We start from the raw sequence: 21,333 nt of genomic DNA, 5'->3' as shown, positions 1-21,333 counted from the left end.
AGATGCTATTTTGAAGAATTTATTTCACTTTTTTTAAGATTAAAAACATAATTCCATCTGTGCTCATTCATAAATGAGAAGCTGCAATGTAAAGAGTCTGGAAATTAATGAAAAACCAATGCATAAAAAACGTTTCCAAACTTACGGTACTGTAAATGCCTTTTTTCCTCAGAGAACTAATTCAGACTTAATACATTTATATACCTAATATTTTAGAAAATAAAGCTGCTTAAAATAAAAGCCGTTTTGATCATTCACTTTGCACAAACTTGCAGCCTGACTCGGACCATTTATTTTCACTTCTAAATCATTTCCCTCCAGTACAAGAAAAACGCACCGTGAGCTAAAAATACTCCTCTGTTTAAAAGCATTTCCTGACAATACCACGTCTATATTTGGGAAAACCCTCGATTGCGTGGCCAGATAATCTTTGTACTGTTGGCACTGTCCAGTTTTCACAGGTGTGTTGATGTCCAATATTTGCTGAGGGAGCGTGTATAAATAAGTGTTTGTGAAGTTTACCGGGATGGTCTCTCGCCGCAGGCTCGTCTCTTGTTTCTCGTGGACTGACTCGACACCTCACCATGCACTGCAGCCTGACCTTCCTCCTGTCCCTCCTGTACGTCTGCGCCCTGGCCACAGCCGCGCCGCTGTCCCCCAAGGACACGGTCAAGTGGATGGCCGAGCAGCTGGGGGTGAAGATCAACAGCAACTTTAGGGTAAGAAAACACACAAATATATATATTTTTTTTCATATTTAATGTGATGGAAGTCTAGTTTAACTGTCACTGGAACATGAGCACAGGTAACTCATTACAGGAGCTTTTGGATAAGTGAAAGAGGCAACACTTTATTTTATAGTACCCCTGATATGTTGTACCTAACAAAATTTATCACAAACTAGCAATAATTGCATTTGTAGTTTGTAGGTACATAATGTAATAAGACATAACCCTAACCATAAGGGTCTCGTCTCCTATTACATTATGTACCTACAAAGTACTAATACAAGTTATGCCATTGTGTATCTAGCCCATAGGTACAAGTTATTACACATTGTTACAGAGCACATTACATTGTGCTACATTTTGTTAGGTACAATGTATCAAGGTAGTGTCAAATAAAGTGATAGCGTGGAAGAAGATATATGTGATGCACTTTCATCTAATGAATCAACAAAAGCATGTGGACATATTCGGTCATAGCTTAGTTTCATTGAGTTTTAGCTGAATTTTCTCCAGCAAAAATATTGCGTAGAGTAATAATAATTTAATATTTAAGTCAACAAAATTAACACTATGTTTAGCTTAGCACCAGCGACTGTCGCTGTAACAGAACTTTGATGCCTTGTATTATTCCTACAATCTTCATATTCTATGCTCAACCCCAAAAGCATATTTGGGGTTTAAATATGGCATATTTAAAACCATATTTATTCCTATTTTCTGCATTTTGTCTAAAGTTGTGTAGAGAATATATTTTTTGGTCCAGTGAAATCTCTGACCCCACAACAGTAGAAATATGATCAAACTAGTCCAAAATAGGATAAAACATTAGGAACCACTGTACCACCCAGTGGTTTGCAAAGTGGGGTTGGGGCCCCCCAGGGGGTCGTGAGGCCTTGGGGGTCCCCAGACGATTTCAAGATGAAACAAAAAGAAAAATGCTACTCTTGTTCGTATATATTTTTGAGAGTATTCAGCATGTACAGCATGTGAAATCCATTATTCAAAAAGAACTGTTTAAATAATATTTATTTGTGTGTGGAGTTCGCATGTTCTCCCCGTGTCTGCCCCGTTTCCTCAGGTTTCCCCTACCCCTAAAACATGTACAATAGGTTCCCCTCTGGGGCCAGAACTCCCCTGTAAAAGAGATTCTTAATCGTAGTGAGACCTACCTGGTTAAATAATGGTCAAATAAATAAAATAAATATCAACTTGATTTAAAGAATAATAATAACCTCAGTGTATATTTTCATTGACGGAGAAGGTATTGAACTTTGTGACAAGGCTCAGTAATGACAGCGATATTAGCCGGTTACCATAGTTACCACCATAGATTTCTTAACCGCCCACCACTTAAATTTGAGCTCTTCAGAATGTCGAGACGTCTCGTGAATGCAACCTATATTGAGCTAAAGTTGGATGAAGTGTAAACCATGGCTCACTTTTGGTCCGCAGATCCCGCCTCTGCTGACCACGGCGCCGCCCTCAGGGGAGCAGTATGGGGCCGCTTCTCTTGTCCTCATCCTGAAAGGTTACAACAACCTCATCCTGGACTCGTTCAACGGCGCCCCGGAGGTCAAAGCCGACATCGAGTCTCTGTACAGGTTTGTGGACCAGTGGAAGCAGCGTAACTGCGCCGAGAAACCCCAACCGCAGGCTCCCCGGGCCCTCGTGGAGCTTCGGAACCGGGGCAGGTACGGCGTCAGCATCACTTACTCTGCGCTCTACCGTGTCAGAGAGTACCTGAAGAACCTGCTGAAGAACCTGGAGCAGCTGGAGACGTGCACATGAAGAGCTTTTCATGACGAACGCTGGGATTGTTCTATTTTTACTCACTAATCCAGGAGTCACGCACATTTTGGACTCATTTTGGGGGTCAGGAGAAGTTTGATTTTTGAAATTGTTGTACTATTTACATATTTATAAGCATATGTATTTATTTATGTTAAGTGACCTTGGAAAGAATGTTAAAATATACTGTAGCAGTGGTTCCCAAACAAGACATTTTAATCCCAACATTAGGACCACATTTTTGCATTTGATACTGTCGTGCTGGGACTGCTTTGTGTATTAACTTAAAAGCCCTATACCAGATTTTCTATTTATTTTTTTCTCATAGATTCAATTAAATTTAATGAACTTGCAGGCGAGTAATCTACTATTTATGTGATAGTCACCCTGCCAGTTGTGAAATTCATCGCTGTGACTGGGATGTTAGAAATGTGCTTGACTAACAATAGAATTCACTCGCTCCCTCTGGGTGTATCATTATATTTATAAATCTAATGTTGTAGGATTGCTTCCCCTCGACACGTTTTTATGACTTTTTTTCTATGCCTACTTTGCTATTCATGCAGACACTACTCCGTTATCTCCGCTAGAGTTTGAAAGATATATTCTTGTAATGTCATAACTGTAAGAGTGTGTTTTTCTGCCGGCTCACTGGGAAACGTCCCGACTCCCAGTGACCCAGCAGCACGCCACTGCTTTTTGATGTAGCACTTTAAAGAGGTTTGATTTTTCAGACTTTGGGAACCAGCGCTGCACATGCAATTTTCTGCTTTGCACTATATGAATGAATGAATGAATCGATGTTTTTGCTGCTGCTGAGTCAGCTGAGCGATGGTCCGGAGGAGAGCGCAGACGTCACTGCAGCCAGTGTGCCGTCATTCCAGGAAAGTCAGGGGTGGATGCGGGGAGAAAAAAAAGAAAAAAAGAAGAGTCTGAGTTTGCCAAGAAAAACTGTTCCTGAGAGGACTCGAACACTGCTTCTGTGCAATAACCGTCACTATTTGAAATTAATATTCCTGAAAAGTTGTATATTTTTGGATATTATATTATCTTTTTTATGCTGGAATAAAGAATATTTTATAACAAGTCAGTTTGCCTTATAACATTATTACTAAGCATACACTCTATAAAGGTCCTATATCATGCCAAATCGACTTTTTGGAGCTTTTAGCCATGTTGTTATGGTATTTCCTTATCAAAAACACCCCCAGAGTGGCTTTTGGCTTCATTCACGCAGTTCTCAGCAATCCTCCTGAATCCTGCTCTCTGAGCAGCTGCTCCGACCTCTGCTGGAAAACCACTGAGTTGCTGAGTTGTGTCGTCAGTGCTAATTCTATGCTTACGGCCTGATTTTATTTAATTTGTAAAACAGCTTTTTCATCATTTCTGTTGTAAGAAAAAAATAAAAGAGAGGGGGGGGGGAAAAAAAGGTCAGTGCTGATGCCAGACAAAACAAACGCATCCCCTGAGCGTCAAAGCAGATGTCGTGTTTGCACTGGAAGCTGTGAAGGAGCTCTTTCTAACCTACTCTGGACACCTGTTCTTTTTTTCTTACCCAACGATAATGTCAGAGAAAAGCTAGTTTGGCTGAGAGGACAGGACTTTCATCAACCTTCCTAAAGAAGAGGCCACTCGCCAGAAGTTGGAATTGGATTTGGCGACTATCAGCCAAACTAGTGTTTTTCTGTGACTGTCTCTGATGGATGTTTGGTGAACCTTCACCAGAATCAAAGTGGATTCACTTTTATAACCAACGCGAATCCCATCACGTCAACACCTGATGGAGCGGCCAGGACAGAGCGGTGACAAACAAGCTAACACGTGTTAGCTTGTTTGTGTTAGCCATTTATGAAGCTGTGTTGTAGATGTCCTTATAACTACATCGTGAAGTAACTTCACTTTTTGCTGTTTAGTGTTTCTACTACTACAGTAAAGTTGTATGAGCGGAAAGAGGGGGCAGAGTTAACTGAATCGAAGCGTTGTCTTTTCCGGGTTTAACAAATACCTCCAGAAAATACTTAAATTTATCACAAACATTAGTGCTCCATAGTGGTAGAGGTAAAATATATCATATAAATGCCTATACTTTACTTTGGAATGGCTAAACCAGCATGATACAGATCCTTTAAAAGGTCCTATACTGTACATTCTTGTCCATTGATATTTCATGTTTTAAAGCAGTAGAAAGTAACTCGTGCCCCTAGAGGCTATGAATTTTTTACTCATTAAATTGTCCGTGAGAGTAAATACTACACTGACAGAAAAGACAAAGGAAGAGAGGGATATTGTACATACAATTACACAATGGAAATATTTTTCTTTCACTCAAACTTCGCTTTAAATACGTTTTAAGTGGCGCTAGCACGCAGCTAGCTTTGCCTGTTAGCTTCTTGTTTGTGATTCCATTAGTGCGTATTGGAGCCTCCGACCCGGAGGCAGCAAATAAGCAATTTTGGTTTTCTGGCTAGAGACACCAGGGGGAGATGAAAGACACCCCAATAAATCCATTAACACTTGTATTACCCCCAGAGGGACTATGAAAAGGATTTAATAAGGCAAACAAGTTACTTAGTACAGCTTTAACTTAAAATGATATGAGTAAATGTCTCGATGTTACACAATCATACGCGTCACATGATTTGTCAATTTGTCATTAGTATTGCTCTTGCTGAAGCAGATTGCTTTGAAGCACTGCACCAGTGCTAAAACACAGATGTTTTCTCGTCCATACTTTGGCGTAAACCATAAGGAATAAGTAAATGTGCTGCAGTCGCCGACACACCATGTCGGACACACAATCACGCACGCACTCTCCAGTCCCTCTCCTTCCGTTTACGTGCAATATTTCACTACTTTCTCATCCGTTCTGCCTTTTTAGGAATGTGGATGATAAAAGCCCTAGGGCTCCTCCCCTTTTAACTCCCCTGAAGCCCCAAACACAGCCTTAGCCTTTACTCGTCATCTTGTTAACCTCTTAACCGCCACCTACACAAGGACATTTTCTCGAGTTATTATTCAGGTATGCAGGCATTACCCAAATCTAAAAGCTTCCTGGAAAAAAGCATCAAAATAGCCTACAATGGCTAGTTTTTAAGGTTTTGGCCGTTCAACTGGGGGGTAAATAAAGCTGATTCCACTGTAGGTTGTGGTTCTTGCTCATGTCTCCTGGTTTAAGTTGGCTGTAGCTCACGGTGAGCAGCACTAGATGAGCAGGTGAGGAGTTTGAATGTCGCTCACAGACACGTGGCTTTACTGTTTTATAATGTCACATAGTTTGTAAACCTGTTGTGTCCCAAACAACATTACAGAAATTGACCCAGGAATATTGATTTTTCCACCCTTTCCGGTTTTCAGTGACATGATGAGTGTTTGCTAAAGAGACTCGACTTGTTGCCTCACTGAGTGGGAGTGTGTGTGTGTTTGCCCAGTGAAGTGATGTGCTGGCCTTCACGTAACCAGCAGCATAAAAAGTAGTAGAAATGTGCTTCTTCCTGCAGTACATTTTATAATCTTACTTCTGCTAAACATCATTAAAGCACAGGCACTGACTTTTTTTTTTTTTTTTTTTGTGCCAGTCAGTTGGTGAATCCCAATGCTGTAGTAAATTGGGTGTGGTCAAACACATCAGAAAAATAAAGTGGAACGTAGAGAGTAGTAGAACTGCTGTTTTTACTCAGGTTAAAAAAGGAGAGTACTTCTCATTCCCACCTCATAACAGGTAGTTCATGTATGTCATTTAATATTTATCTCAACTATAGGATAAAAATATAACAGAAATAAGGAGAGAATACAATTCACTTCTGTACAACTTTACACAAACAGAATGAGGAGTTTTCAGTGACATCACAGTAACTATGAACATAGCCTGACTCGTTTCAAAACATTTTGTCTTTATTTGAGATTCATTTCTTTGCCAGTGGGGTAAGAAAATGGTTCTTGTCCAATTGGCAGTTTGACTTTCTTATTTCAAGCGAGAGTACTGTAAAACCGGTCAGAATTCTCATCAAAGAGCAAAGGAAACTCGGTCCGAACTGGAAAAAAAAGTCTAAATGACTGAAAACAAGATAAATATTCTTAATTAAAGTCGTTTAAACCCGCGCTTGATATTTATGTTTTGTCGTGTTCAATGAGAGATTTTGTTCAAACTAGGTCTAGCTCATGGTGCACATTAAAACACGTCTGGGAACACGTTTGTAGAGGTCTAAACTACATGGTGGGCAGGACTTAATAATCCCACTTGGCGACGGGATGTTTCGCTCTTTGCAACAAAACAATTGAGACTTTGATAATCCATAATCCTTGAAAACAAATGATTGAACACTTTGTAAGAACAAAAAATAAAAGGCTAAAATACCTCAACAGTTTTTGTGGCTTTGTAAGAGCCGTTTGTCACAGTGATGTGTTTGAACTGTAAACATGGGAAACCTCTAACTGTCGAACCACTTGCTCCTCTTGACCATCTTGTCTGCGTTGCCCATTAGTTTCCTCTTGTACTGCTCCACCAGGCTGTCGAAGCGGTCCGGGCCCTTCCGCTTGAACGGCTTTGTGGGCTTGACCTGCTGGAGGAGAAACAGCGTGGCCGATCAGCGCTCATTTTGGCCTACGGAGCCAAGTCAATGCTATTTGTAGTCTGGATTTGCTGACAACTTGCATTAGCCACCATTAGCATTAGCTAGTTTTTACTTTTCCCTGCTTCTTCCCTCTAGGTTTTGGCTTATTACTTCTGAAAAATAAACTCCATCAAAAAGCTAACTGCATTAATTGCAGTTCGCCATTAACGTTTGGGTCCAGAGCCTGTTTGTCCACATCTGTATTGAAAAACCTGTTTGGAAATTCCACTTTAAAATATTACAATAACTTACAGAAGGACATGGATCTGGTCATATCAGCTTGTGACTCCCTGACATGCAAGGCCAAAAACCTCCACACGGTGGTGACAAAACACCACACGTTTCTCCAACTGAGGGGCCAGTTTGTCATCAGTTCTTTGTCGGGCTGGAAATTGATCTTTTTTCCCTTGTATTGATCGAACTTAATTTTCAATTCAATTTTAATTTTTATAATAATTATAAATACAGGTAGCCGATTCATGAACTCTGACCTTTGTTGTTAACAAACCTCAGCTCAAACAATAACAAACGCTGTCCTCCAGTTTCATTTAACACACAGAAATCTCCCCTCGTCAAACCTGACGATAATTGAGATTGACCAAAGTAGGCCTTGTGATTTCGATTCAGTTTCGCTGAATTGCCCAGCCCTAGTGCTTAGCTCTAACTCACCTGGACCCTGGTCTGTGTGGGCTTCTCCAGGTGTCTGGTCTTCTGCTCCCTCCGGCTCGGTCCAGGTCGGGCTTTCTTCGGCGCTGGAGCTGGCTGCTTTCCTTTATCTCTCATTCTGAGCAAAACACATTACCACAAATTATGACAGTAGAAACTAGAACAAATATATATATATATGTGACAAGTTTAATATTATACCTAAATATCAACCAGTCTGAGTACTTCTTCTGAGGTACACTAATAACTTGGCCGGGTCACTCTTGTGAAAGAGATTGTATCAATGAGTTTTTTACCTGGTTAAATAAAGGTCAAAGTAAAAATAATTGAAAAATATAAAATTACTTTAAAACTACAAAATAGTAAATTACTTTAGACCTATTTTGCTTTATCCAAAGGGTGTTCATCCTTTAGAGGCCAGGTTTTTTTGTATTATTTATTTTCACACATTTTATGACATATATATAAGGTTTTAAATAACTGCACTAAACTTTGACCCAAAAATGGGTTTTGTCTGGGTAGAGCTCAAAATCGGAGGAAACATATTGTGCAAGGGAGAAATGGACAAAAGTGTCCCCCAGTCTGAGCTGGCCGGCCCCGGAGAACAGCTACTGGTGCACAAAGTACCATTTTCACTCTGTGCTTCACTTCTTTGGAACTAACTCACCATCGGAAAATCTTTGCCTTAAGACCTCCATTGGTATTTTTATATCAAAATGAAAGATTCTACTTGTTTAATAAAGTTTATAGACGTTATAGAACTTGCTTTTGCATTTGTTACTTGAAATTCCCCTGACAATATGACTGTTATCTGACTAACCCTGTAATAGGGGCTCAATAACAGGGTTTACGCAGAGGCAGAATGTTCCATTTCAGGCCAAATTCAATTATCTATACATGTAATACATCTGTAGAAGTAATATGAGCAAAAGTTAGATTTAGGTAAAATCTGAAAGAAAATATGTTTTGGACCATAACTATATTACATTTGATGAACTTATGGAGTAGCAAGGTCATTTTTTTCAAAGAAATGTAGATGTAATGCTTGCAAGACTCATATTTCATGCTGTTAAAAATGCATTTTTTTTTAAAATTCCATTTAAGTTGATGATGACATTAACTGCTTTTTAACACGCCACAGATACACCATTTAAATAAAGTCGAACCTAAACCTAAACTACCGCTACTAGAGTGAGCTCCAACGACTGACATATAACTCCACCAGCGACCCCAGGCCGAGCAGGAAGTCCTGACCTGATCTTGGGCCCGCGGTGTGACGGCATGTGCAGAACCTTCTTGCGTTTCTTCCCGTTCTCCAGATCCACATGCTCGACCTCGGGCGTGGTCTGAAACCCGGAGAAATACCTGCCTTGTCTCTGCTGCTGGACAGGAGCTGCAGACACACATTTATTCATGTACAAGGTGCAAATATAACAAATACTACATAACGTGCAGGTTTGATGCTCTGGGACACAGTGAGTACCTTTCTCTGAGCCGGTGTGACCCGACGGTGGACGGCCTTTCCTTTCACCCTTATATGCCGTTTGTTTAGCTCCACCTGGCGCTGGTCTGTTATGGACCTGGAAGTACAGCAGTATTTGTGGAAATGAAATAAACTGTGGGCTCTGCTGTGACCAAACGCAGTAGCGCTTGTCGTAAAAGCACTTGTTGAAAACTGTATCTCTCATACTGAATCCGTTAACTAAACATACCTGACTCTTCTGCTTCCGCAACTCTTTTATTTGGAGTTTCCGGGAGTCTTCCAAAGAGAACTCCATGATCGGTCTCTGTGAAGCAAACATGTAACTCCCATCAGTATCAGAAAAAGTGGAATGTCAACCTGCTGAGTGGAGGTGAGGAGAGCAGCCAAAATGTTCACTCAAGTAAATAGTAAAATAATACGAACGTTCAGATTATTCTTAATAACACACCTATGGCAAAAAAGAAACAGAAACGCAATCATTAAAAAACTCAATCATTTAAAGTCAATAAATTACATAATCTGCATCTTTACGGTATATGTGGTGAGTTATCCTGTACCACTGGCAGAAATGACACTTGTTTGTTTTTGCCTTTTCTGAAATGTCTTGACCTAATTTCATTGGTTTAGTAGGTTTTGCCGGCTCCCAGTCTAGTTGGACTTACTTTGGATAGGGAAACTTTGACAATGATTAGGCTATAGAGAAAACTAGCCAAATATCTCTGCAGCGTCTCGCCTTAAGACGCCACACAAATACTACACCACTAATAGATTTACTCACTGAGGAAAGAGTAACCCAAAGTTTGCTGGAGTAAGAGTAAATTCTAAAGACTCTTAGTAACTGAGTTAAAGTGTACTCTCCTGCTCCTGTGGTTACCTTGTTGGGGCCAAAGATATCCGGGTTGTTGTTGAGGCGTCTCAGGGTGCTCAGGGCGTGCTCGTGTTCCCCAAACTGCACAAAGCCGTATCCCAACGACTGGCCCTGGCTTTGACCCTTCTGCGGCTTCCTGTCATACATCACTCTGCACTGGAACAGCAGAACACACAGGAAACATGAGGGGGGCAGCACCCTCTAGTGCCAGCAGAGGGTGCTCTCCCCACAGAGGCTTGATTCAGACTGAACTGCGATTTCTGACTTGATTCTTCTCATTTTGAGTTACTGATCAGAACTGCTTAACTGCTTTAGATTCACCTACAGCAAAAATGAATGATCAAACCGAATCTCTAAATACCTGTAGTGTAATGTAGAGAAGCAGAAAGAAAATCTAGTGGAGTAAATGCAAATCAACTTGAAATTTACTTAAGTACAAAAACCTACATTTACTTTACTCTTCACTGCTGGACTTTTTCCGCATGAACCCTTTTCTGAGCTGGAGCTGTGGGCCGTCTTTGGATGACTACTCCTGTCCTTGAGGAGGACAGTTTCAAGTACCTGGGTGTTCACTACAACAATACAACAAGGGCCAAAGTGGCCTCCACCTTCTGAGGAGACTGAGGTCCTTCAGAGTGATCAGGCCTCTGCTCAGGACTTTTTATGACTCTGTGGTAGCCTCTGCTCTCCACTACACTGCCGTGTGCTGGACCCCGAGCAGCACAGAGCGGGACAAGAACAGACTAAACAAGCTCCGTCCTGGGCTGCCCCCTGGACGCTGTGGAGGAGGTGAGGGACAGGAGGGTATTAGCCAAGCTCACCTCCATCATGGACAACACCTCCCACCCACTGCACGGGACTGTAGAGGAGCTGAGCAGCTCTTTCAGTGGAGGACTGAGACACTCTCAGTGCAAAAAGGAGCAGGTTCTTCATCCCCACTGCTGTCAGACTGTACAACACTACTGTGAACTAACTCATGTGCAATAACCTCTTTGCAAACCTACACGCAATAATCTTTGTATCAGTTTCCCTTAATCAACCGCCTATATTATTAATGTTTCACAGCTTGTACTGTAACTATTACAAATGGAACATGTGTTTGACACTGGGACTTCATGGTTATTTTGGGGCAGTTGTCTGTATAAAGAATAAGCCTTTTGTGCAGCACATCTATGTAATGTGTATTGTTTTTTCCCCAGCTTCTCCCATTTGGATTCCTTTCTGCCCTCACCTCGGTGATGCGCACTCCCTTGGTTCCCTTCAGCCCCTGGAGGCAGATGTCCTTCAGTTTCTTGTTGTCCACAGACTTGGGCAGGTTGTGAACACACAGACGGGTCTTTGACACAAAGATGTTCATGTCCCGCAGCTTTGTTCGCTTTACTTCTTCAAACTGAGGGGAAAAACACCAACGTCAACAAAGCATAATGAGGAAATGTGATACTGAATAAATATGTTGTGATTATGTATTTAAACCTGTCACAAGTCAAAGTCAAAGTCAAAATAACAAAGCCGAAACCAACACTAGCACTACGCTAAAGAAAGCTCAACAGTCCCACCTCCGCTCTGGAACAAAGTAAACATTTCAAAATACCATCCATTTTCTGGACAATTTAGAAAAATAATTAAACACCGTTATTTTCCTCATATTGATCGATCTCAAATGTTTTTATTTTGTTGTAGATCTCTGATTAAAATTGTAGCACTATTATTTTGAATGAAAGAAAATAGCTGATACTTGAAAATGTAACAAATGGTTTCATACCTTTTCCAGATAAGTATTCTAATTAAAATGGTTTGTTTTGTGATGAATTACTACATAGTTGATTAGTTTTATTTGTGTTAAAGTCCTGCTATCATCATCTTTAAATGTACATGTTTCTTTTCCAGCAACCACATTCTCCTGAGATCTTGTACCGCTGGAACCACAAAACTCTACTACTTTTAAGGGTTAACTCTCCCGTGAGTTGGACGTACCCGTGTTCTCTTTGCCATGTCCGCTTCAGGGATGCCCTCCGCTGCCTTGGTCCCTGCACGGATCACTGGGCAACAGGGAGATGACAGAGTTAGGAATTCAAACATCCAAGACAGGGAATCGCCCCATCACACAAAGGTTAGGATTTCATTATTTCATTAATAAATACAGGAAAGCAAAATGTAAGTTTTTAACATGTGTAAGGTTCATTTAGCCAAGTTTTAAACAGAGAGGATTTCATTTCTTATTTGGGCTCTGATCAGTGTTAAATTTGTTATCGAAGATGTTTTGTCATATTTTTTAAAACTCAGATTTCACTAAAACTAAAATCAAAACTAGTTCATGATGATTAAAAACATATTGTGCTTATTTCCTATTTATGAATATTTCCTGCCATGCGAAAACCATCCACCAGGCGGTGTTGTATCACCCTCAGAAATGCGACACAGGTATGCTCTTCCCTGATGTTATACCGTGGTCACTCTTCTCCCTCGTGGTTATGAAGCGAGGGGTAATGACTTTAATCAGCTCATGGAGAGGAGAGCTTTACTGCAGCAGGAAGGGAAAGACGGGCAGAAGAAAGACGTACTGGGAGCATATAAAGTTGATCTATTTTGCCTCGTCAATACTAATCCAAACATCCCCATGCAGCGTGTATATTAATTCTGTTTAAAAGAGGCGTGAAAGCGCAAGTAGTTCAGTCCAAGGTCGTCTGCAGTCACGTCACACATGCTCCGTCCCAGAGAGTGGCTGTTCAAACTGGCCCAAACAGCTGCGGTTGGATTCACACTGACCCAAAAGTGCCGCTCTTGGGTCGAGAGTTTGACCTAACGAGGGCCTGAACTTCCAGTGTGTCATTTAAACTCACTTCCAAAGGAACAGTGACCATGTGGGAGAAGCTCCATGCGGAACATAATATCACTAAACTTCCATATTGACATTTTCATCAAAAAAAAATGCAAGGAAAATGCAAGGTGTGGTTCTTGTGGGGCTGTTGTTGGTGGTCACTATGCCCGCCCCATTCAAATTGGAGCAAACACTGGAGCCATGGATAAACTTACAGCCTTCTCTGGCCAGGTAGAGATTCCTGGTGCCAGTCTCCACTTTTTTCTTGTTGTCCTTGAGCTTGGAGGCCTCTTCTCTGGTCACTGCTGCCACGATCAGGAGCTTCCTTCCATCCACTCGGATACCACCATTCTGTAACACAAACTGCCCGTCAGCCCAACAACCAGACAATCCTACAAGACGACACCTTGTTTTGTAGAGATCGCTGACCAAAACCAAACGCTATCAAGGGGAATTATTAAACAGATTATGTTTTATAATTAAAATGCTCACGAGTCCAGTGATGGTTTATGGACTCACAGCCAATCACTTCTCCTACAAGTTTAGTGGCAAACCAATCACAGTCAGACACTTCATCAAACGTTTGGAAACACATCTTGAATAAATCGACTTTTCTTCATGGGATTCTCACTGAAGACATTCAACTATGAATTGAATGAGCTTCATAAGGTCCTTGTCTCTGAAATGGTTTAACAGTCTGTGAGGCTGTGAAGCTCACTGAGAAAATGTCAAAACAGCAATCAAAGCAAAAGGAGAAAACCAGGAAATGAATCTACTGTATATGTAGCTTCAGCTGTTTTCGATCAATATTGCGTTTTATAACCAACAAAGTGTGAGCCCGTGATGAAAATTGAGAGAATGAGAATGACTTTCCATTCATTATACAGTATGTCGTACCTCGGCTTCGTCTTGTGCTGCCGCGATGCATTTCTCCGCTCCCTCTTTGGTCTTGTATTGAGCAAATGCGCAGCCTGTTCGGATGACAAAGCTGATGAGTTCACACGCTCCTGTAAAGACACTTGAAAAAAAAAGGGCGTAGCCTCACCTTTCGAATGCTCCGTGTCCGGGTGCAGCACTATCTTGATGTAGTTGAGCTCTCCGTACCGTAACAGCACCTCCTCCAGGCCCTCCTCCTCGGTGTCAAACGACAGGTTTCTGCAACAAACCAGGCCCGAGGGATTCAAATTGAAGCTTAAAGTCAAGCACACGTTGGTGTTTTTGGTTCAGTTTAGTTGCCTAGTCCAAGATTTGAAGTTTGAAAAAGCTACTCTGTAAAAAATCATTACTACGCTTATACAACATGAGTGTATTTAAGTTAGGGAGGAGGATATTAAACTGTTGACTATAAAGCTGCGCTCCGCGATGTCTTTTGGAATCTTCATTGTCAATAGGTGTCAGTAGTGAATCCTGCTCTCCCCCTCCTTACCTGGCACACCTCATTTCAGAAAAGTGCCGTTGTTAATGATAAAATGTGTTGTTTCTTGTATGTTTTTCAGCAACAATGCAGCACCAAAGACTCCTTAGAAGGTTTACCTGATGAATATAGTTCTGCCCTGGTTAATGTCTGAAGGAAGGGCTTTCTTTGATGTCTTCTTCTTCTTCTTTGGACCCCCATCATCATCATCATCCTCTTCATCCATATCGTCTTCATCATCTTCATCTAGATCTGCACAACAAGAGACACAAAAGTAAGTGTGGCTTGAAGGCCTAAAGGTCATGTTTGTAGGACGTGGTCTTCATGGCTTAAAGCAGGGGTCGGCAAGTTTGCTCGGTGGAGGGCCGGTTTTCTTCATCGTCAAAAGACCAAGGGCCGGACCCTCCAATTGAAGTAAATCATCACTTTCTCCATATGCCAGTGTTGTACATCATATACTGGAAAAATGTCCATCGTAAATTAGATAAATTACTTAAAATCGCTTTATGTTAAATTTGAGTCGGTTTGAACTAATCTAAGATCAGATAAAAACACCAATGCCAATGGAACAAATAGAAATCCCACTGGAAATCAAACAAATTGATATTAATTGTTCACTTGAAATTATATTTAAGTAATTTCTTAGTATTCTTAGAGTATTCTTTTAGGATTATAGCATAAAAGGGTGCTCTGCTAAGACATTTTAAGGAATTGACAGTATTTTTAACATTTCTAGAGTACTTTAACAGGCATTTGATCTATGATTTGGGTCATAATATTTCTCAAAATCATCACGAGGGCCAGAGTTTGATGATGGAGGGCCGGTTTTGGCCCACGGGCCTGACGTTGCCTACCCCTGGCTTAAAGGAACTGAGATATGTTCTTACATGAGCTTAGACGAGTTGATGCGTACCCATCTGGTCTTTGTGCCCGTGCTCAGTCACACACAACGACCAAAGATATTGTTAGCATTTGGCCTCTCCCAATGTATTCCTATAGCTCCAAGGTGAAGTTGGAAGTTGGGTGAAGTTGGAAGCTACCACGCTCTTTCACGGGCACGCACAAAGACCAGACAGGTACGTATCAACTCGTCTAAGCTCAGGTAAGAACATATCACAGTATGGAAGAACTGTGTGCGCGCAAAAAGACCAAAGTTGTTGTTAGCATTTGGCCTCTCCCGGTACATTCCTATAGCTCCAAACGGGCTGAAGTTTGAAGTGACCACGCTCTTCCACGGGCACACAGACCAGACAGGTACGCATCAACTCGTCTAAGCTCAGGTAAGAACATATCACAGCATGCAAAAACGGTGGCCTGTTCCTTTAAAGAATGTGTATTGGTCTAAATATGATACTGCGTCGTCAAAGCAGCTGCTATCGAAAGTGCCAAATAATCATCAATATTACAATTACCCAGGGACCTCAGGTCAAAAGTAAATATTACTGACGTCCACTGAGCTTCTATTCCTGCATGAATCTGCCGTGTTTTTGGAAGGTACAAATTCCCCCAATCTTTTCCTTTAAGGTAAGTGTGCAGACTCCTCAGTCCTCAGGTGATTCTCGCCCCGTGTAAATCGACATGGAGTTTTGAACCAGCGTAATAAAGTGTAATAAAGTCTAACTCATCCACTGGGTCAAAGAAGCTATTTGTGTTCCGACCACTGGGGGCACTACAGCCCACAGCTCAGAAGCAGAACAAAGGGCTACACAAGTCATTTTCTTCTTCTGGTGTTAAAAACCTTGTAGGTGGTCACTGTCAATGTTCATAAACGAGCCTTAAGGCAAATCGGATGTGATTGTGCAGCTCTACAATAATTACCCTCATCATCATCATCATCATCGTCGTCTTCATCATCGTCATCATCCTCCTCCTTCTCCCCCTGGTCCACAGCGCTCTCCTCTGATTCAGCGTCACTGTTCTCCTCTTCCTCTTCCTCTTCCTCCTCCTCCTCCTCCTCACTGCTGTCGTCAGCGCTTTGGTCTGAGTCCTGCTCCACAGTTTTCACTTTTACCGAACTCGCTCTAAAGACAGATTTTGAAGAAATAGTAAACTTTACATAATTGTTTACAGTTATACATATCATAATGTGCATTTGTAAGTCATACTCACTTTTGATTTTTGGTGATCTGAGGCTTCTTTGCTTCGTCGTCCTCTTCCTCTTCAGCCTCACTGGCTGTGTCTGGTGCTTTAGAGGTTGTCTCCTCCTCTTTGTTACTCTCTGCAAACATCAATAAGAATAGGAATAATAGGAAATTGTATTGAACTTGTGTCTCACCACCTTCGCAGCGTAGCTCATAAGAGATGGGAGACCGTTTGGTAACACTAGGAAGCCTGGTGAATGTGGTTGGTGAGTGAGTGGTGGTGGTCGGAGGGGCCGATGGCACAGACTGGTAGCCTCGCTTCCATCAGTCTACCCCAGGGCAACTGTTGCTACAACAGTAGCTTTTCACCACCAAGAATGGAGTGAATAAATAATGCAATGCAAAGCGTCTGTGAGTGTCCAGAAAAGCTCTGTATAAAACGGATGCATTATTATATTATTAAATCCTCCATTCTGCTGTTTTGGATTTTTTGGATGAGAGTAGATTTTTAGAACCGGTCACAAAAATTTTGATCAGCCGATACCGATTATTGCCGATACCGATCACATGGTTTTAATTAAATTATTATTATGATTCATAATTTAACAGTGACAAATACTGGACTTTTCTAAATGTAAATTGTTGTACTGGGTGATTTTTTTTAGATTCATTGTTTTTATTTATGGCATATTATCTTACTTAACTTAACTTACTTTAAATGAATTTCCCTCATGGTCCAATAAAGTCAGTCTTTAACCTTTTTAATAGTTTATACTGTAGTATTTTTACAGTGCGTGTTATTTCGGCCAATTAAATCTTTCTCTGGGTTGTGACTCGTAGTTGCTTCAGAAGAGCATTATGGTTTACAGAGAGACCAGGCAGAGAACTCAGCCTAAACACAGTGGAATTAGGAGCAGCATTTTGGTTTTGGGCTGCTACTTTGGACAATATTTGAAGAAAGAGAAGACGACCTGCACAAGGAGACGGCGACATGAGCTGCACAGACACGTTTTACTTTCTCTTTAGACTCGCAGCCATTTAGTGACACTTCAGCACTAAAGCGCACTTTTTCTCCTGCCTCTGATCGTAGTTTCCCACACATATAGCACTGCTTTGTGTTAAATTTCGTGTCTGTACTACCTACGGGAGCGCACATGTGAAGTCATGCTGTAGACGCAAATGTAATAAAGGCACATGGCTTCCTGTTAGAAGTCCCATACGCAGACACTTTATGGTCATAAACCTTCATTATGCTGTTGTCTTAAAGTGTATAACGGGCTAGCTCCGTGGTTGTTTATTTTAGTTACGAGTAGAGCCGCCAGGTGCAGCACATGCAGAGCTGTTGTGTTACCACCCAGTTTAGAGCGGTGCTATATGCCAGAGTTTTCACCAGAATATCTACTGAAAGAAAGTCCCTTTTGATTGGCCAGTCAGATCGACGCATTTTACTGATCACATAAATTAGGCCATGATTGTCGACCGATCCGATTGGTGCACCTCTATATTAGAGTATAACGAAAAGCCCAGTAGAGTGGTATAATAAAGGGGGCCATTAAATTATACTCTTTGATACTTTTGTGGGTTCATACCTGCACTTGAAGCCGGTTGAGTGGACACATACTTGTCCTTTGGCACGGCCCAGTCCACAGCTACAGGCCGACCTTTAAAACGAGGAAATTAAAGCTTCTTTATTCTGCATAACGGGCCATTCCAACAGTCAGGAGTGACTCTTCCTCACCTTTAATCTCCTTCATGTTCATGGCAGACAGTGCTTTGGACGCCTCGGACACGTTTTTAAACATAACAAACCCGAAGCCTCGCATCTTCCCATCTGTAAACACAACAGCTCAGTGAGAACGTGGAAAGTGGGCAGTGGAAATGACGTTTTTTAACACACCTGGTTTGAGAGGAATGCACGACTCGATAACTGTCCCAAACTTGGCAAACGTTTCTCGTAATTCATCTTGGGAGCACTGCCAAAGACACAAAAGTAGAGTTTAGGCAAAGGTTTATCTATACTTGTGCACGAGTTGTGTCTTTTTCCTGATATTTACAGTGTGCTCTTTGTAAATGTCACATTTTTTATGTTATTCTGTTGTGTGTGTCCTTTTACATCAACACTAAAACATGAATTCATCTCTAATAATCAAAATTGAATCAATGAATATCTACTGTATGCGGGAGCTGTGGGACTCACTAAATTGGGTTTTATCCCTCATGCTACACTGTTTCATCAACTACACGGATAAATGTACGAACAAGAATTACTGTATCAACTTCAATAAATGACAGATAAACGATACATTTTTGGGCTCAATATTTATCGTCAGCACATTTATTTGCATTTTTTGTAACATTTTCTAATGTAATACTTTAATTCTTTCCCTAAGTACATTGTATTACACTGTATTTCTTGTTTATAGTGGGATATTTTAAGATGAAGTACTTTTCAAACAACGCTTTACTGTCATTTTTAAGCTTTACAGTTTATCACGATACTTCCATGGGTCAAAATATCGATCATGGCATTTTCCATATTTCTCATACTGTGTTAAACAGCCTCATGTCATTATTTTAGGAAAAGTTTTGGTGAGGGTGTAACGGAGCCACTAAAGAGGCATAAGGAGAACCAATGTAAATAAAGAATTACAGTATTACAGCTCTTTACTCACATCTTTGTTTGTACACCATAGCAGCTTTTGGCAGAACAAATTTCAATCACCTCTAAAAATATATTTAATTTGTTGAAGCTCAAAGAAGATTTTTCAGCTTAGCTTTAAACATTATCTGAGTTGTTTTATCCTAAACTGTATAATGACATTTCAAAAGATTTGATTTAATTTGATTTAAGGTTTTTGATCTCTGATTTGTGTAATGATATTTTTCTAAATCCTGTTGCGGGCCAGAGGGTTGTCCTGGATGGCCGGATTTGGCCCCTGGGCCTGACGTTGCCCCACGAGGTTTACAGACTCCTAAACGCCGGCTTCACATGGAGCAGGTTTGATAGAATAGTTTTGCGTTTAGACCTGACCATCCTTTAAAAGTCGTTTTCTGTTTGAGTAATACGAGTGTCCTGGGTAACGAGAAGATGAAATATTGACCACCTGCTTTTGTATTCGACATAGTACCTTGAAGCTGAGGTTTCGCACGATGAGTCTGGCTTTCAATTTCATTTTCTTGACTCCTTTGTTGTCCTTTTTCTCCACTGGTTCCTTCTCTGGAGCTGAAACACAAACAAACAGCGTTATGTTTCCGTATTCCCCTCATGACTTGTATGGTCGAAGTGACACACAAACCTGCTTTCTTCTTGTCCCTGATCTTCCTTTTGGCCACCGACAGGAAAAGCCTCGCTCCATCAAAGTCTTTGACTTCTTTCAAGGCTCGCTGGGCATCTTCCTCCAGAGAGTAGGTCACATAGCCAAAACCTCGGCATTTGTCTGCACCTGGTTCACACAGTTACATCAGTGCCATTTGTGGCATGTTGTTCGGAAGGGCTGGGCAATTCACAGAATTTTAATCTGATTGCGATTTAAAAAAAGGTTGATATCAATAATCAGGTGGTGTGTTTAACTCAACATGAGATCTGGAGGTCTCCTTCATCTGACTGAGACACATTTGTTTTGCCAACACAGCTTAAAAGGGGATTGTAAAAAATACTTTAGGACTAGGACTTTATTGATAATGATTTAGCAATGACTTGTTCCTGACTCATTAATGTTCTTTAACAATTTGCAGAAAAAAACACTTTTTGTTTGAATTCGATGGAATGGTTTAGTAAAATATCACAATAATAATATTATCACAATATCCTGACTGCAATCTATTATCGCATTACAGAAACTATATCTTCACAAAGAAAATAAATACCTACAATACAAACCTTATACACAGAAGTGGGTAGTGCGCAGATACATCTACTCAAGTACATGCACGCAACGTTTTGAAGTAACTGTACATTGGGTAGTTTTTTTCATTCAGTTCTTTATACTGAGTGATATTACGTGACACATCTTTATTTTAGCAGTAAATCAGATGTATTTTGTGCTTTGTTTGTGTAAATATTTGGGTTGCTAGTTTTTACTTCTACTTGAGTCAAATCATTTTAAAGTCACAACACTCTTACCTGAGTGAATATGTCAGCTACTCTACCCACCCATCATTAATATTAATAATATAATAACTTAATAATTTACTCAATAATTAGTTAGTAGAGCTGTCACTACAAATCCCACAACAGTCAAATAGGTCACCTGTTTACCTTTCTCTTTAACGACGAAACACTGCTTGACAGGTCCGACCTCAGAGAAGATCTCCCCCAGCCGTTCGTTTGTGGCTGTCGCCGGGAGGGAGCGGACGAAGATGGTCGAGACAGGCATGGCTCCGTCTCCTCAGCTGCTCCGGGACGAAATCAAACCAATATCACCAGGACTCTGCCGACACCAGGGCGGGTTTACAAGCTAGCTATATACACAATTAAACGACGGGTTTAGGAAACAGAACGAGCCCTGTAAATGCGTTCAACTTCAGCATAACGAGCTCCAAACGCACCACGTTTGTTTACATGCGAGGGCCGCCATGTTGAATGGATGGAAACGGAAATGACGTCTTCTTCTGCATCCGCTGTGAAAAACGGTTGCTGTTTTTTATTTTATACATGATTAGCAATACATTATTATTATTATTATTATTATTATTATTATTATTATTATTATTATTATTATTATTATTATTATTATTATTATTATTATTAATTTTAGAAAAAAAATGTCAAGGGTTGCACCTATTTTTCACAGCCCAATGTTGGCAAGTATGTGTGCTACCCTTTACATTTGTTCTATTATTATATAGCATTTTAACATATTTGACTTATCAGTGCT

General features: G+C 40.8%; 2 protein-coding genes across 5 annotated transcripts; one reads left to right on the top strand and one right to left on the bottom strand.

The window, feature by feature from the left end:
* Positions 1 to 558: 558 nt before the first annotated feature.
* Positions 559 to 2,516, top strand: LOC306971079 (leptin-like; the record flags this gene model as incomplete). The annotated part of the gene is made up of 2 exons (XM_079567223.1): positions 559 to 719; positions 2,181 to 2,516. The coding sequence occupies exons 1-2, from the start codon at positions 585 to 587 to the stop codon at positions 2,514 to 2,516; spliced, it is 471 nt and encodes a 156-aa protein (XP_079423349.1). The 5' UTR covers positions 559 to 584.
* Positions 2,517 to 6,766: 4,250 nt separating this feature from the next.
* Positions 6,767 to 20,912, bottom strand: rbm28 (RNA binding motif protein 28). 4 transcript variants are annotated; one of them, XM_079567814.1, is made up of 20 exons: positions 20,715 to 20,912; positions 19,753 to 19,899; positions 19,585 to 19,679; positions 18,354 to 18,429; positions 18,195 to 18,287; positions 18,046 to 18,117; positions 16,485 to 16,593; positions 16,194 to 16,396; positions 14,495 to 14,627; positions 14,007 to 14,116; positions 13,859 to 13,932; positions 13,177 to 13,312; positions 12,118 to 12,182; positions 11,375 to 11,533; positions 10,150 to 10,299; positions 9,505 to 9,579; positions 9,276 to 9,372; positions 9,047 to 9,185; positions 7,796 to 7,910; positions 6,767 to 7,072 (listed from the first exon to the last, which is right to left on the bottom strand). In XM_079567814.1, exons 1-20 carry the CDS (start codon positions 20,830 to 20,832, stop codon positions 6,944 to 6,946), a joined length of 2,295 nt encoding a protein of 764 aa, XP_079423940.1. In that variant the 5' UTR covers positions 20,833 to 20,912; the 3' UTR covers positions 6,767 to 6,943. The 4 variants fall into 4 exon arrangements, with proteins under 4 accessions (XP_079423940.1, XP_079423941.1, XP_079423939.1 ...); XM_079567815.1 differs by having other exon boundaries at positions 6,767 to 7,075; positions 19,585 to 19,673; XM_079567813.1 differs by having other exon boundaries at positions 6,768 to 7,075.
* Between the last annotated feature and the right edge of the window lie 421 nt (positions 20,913 to 21,333).

This window comes from Gobius niger, assembly GCF_951799975.1.
Source record: "Gobius niger genome assembly, chromosome: 12".
Taxonomy (NCBI): Eukaryota; Metazoa; Chordata; class Actinopteri; order Gobiiformes; family Gobiidae; genus Gobius; species Gobius niger.
The sequence above is the reverse complement of the archived record's forward strand: the minus strand, read 5'-3'. Positions and strand labels throughout refer to the sequence as shown.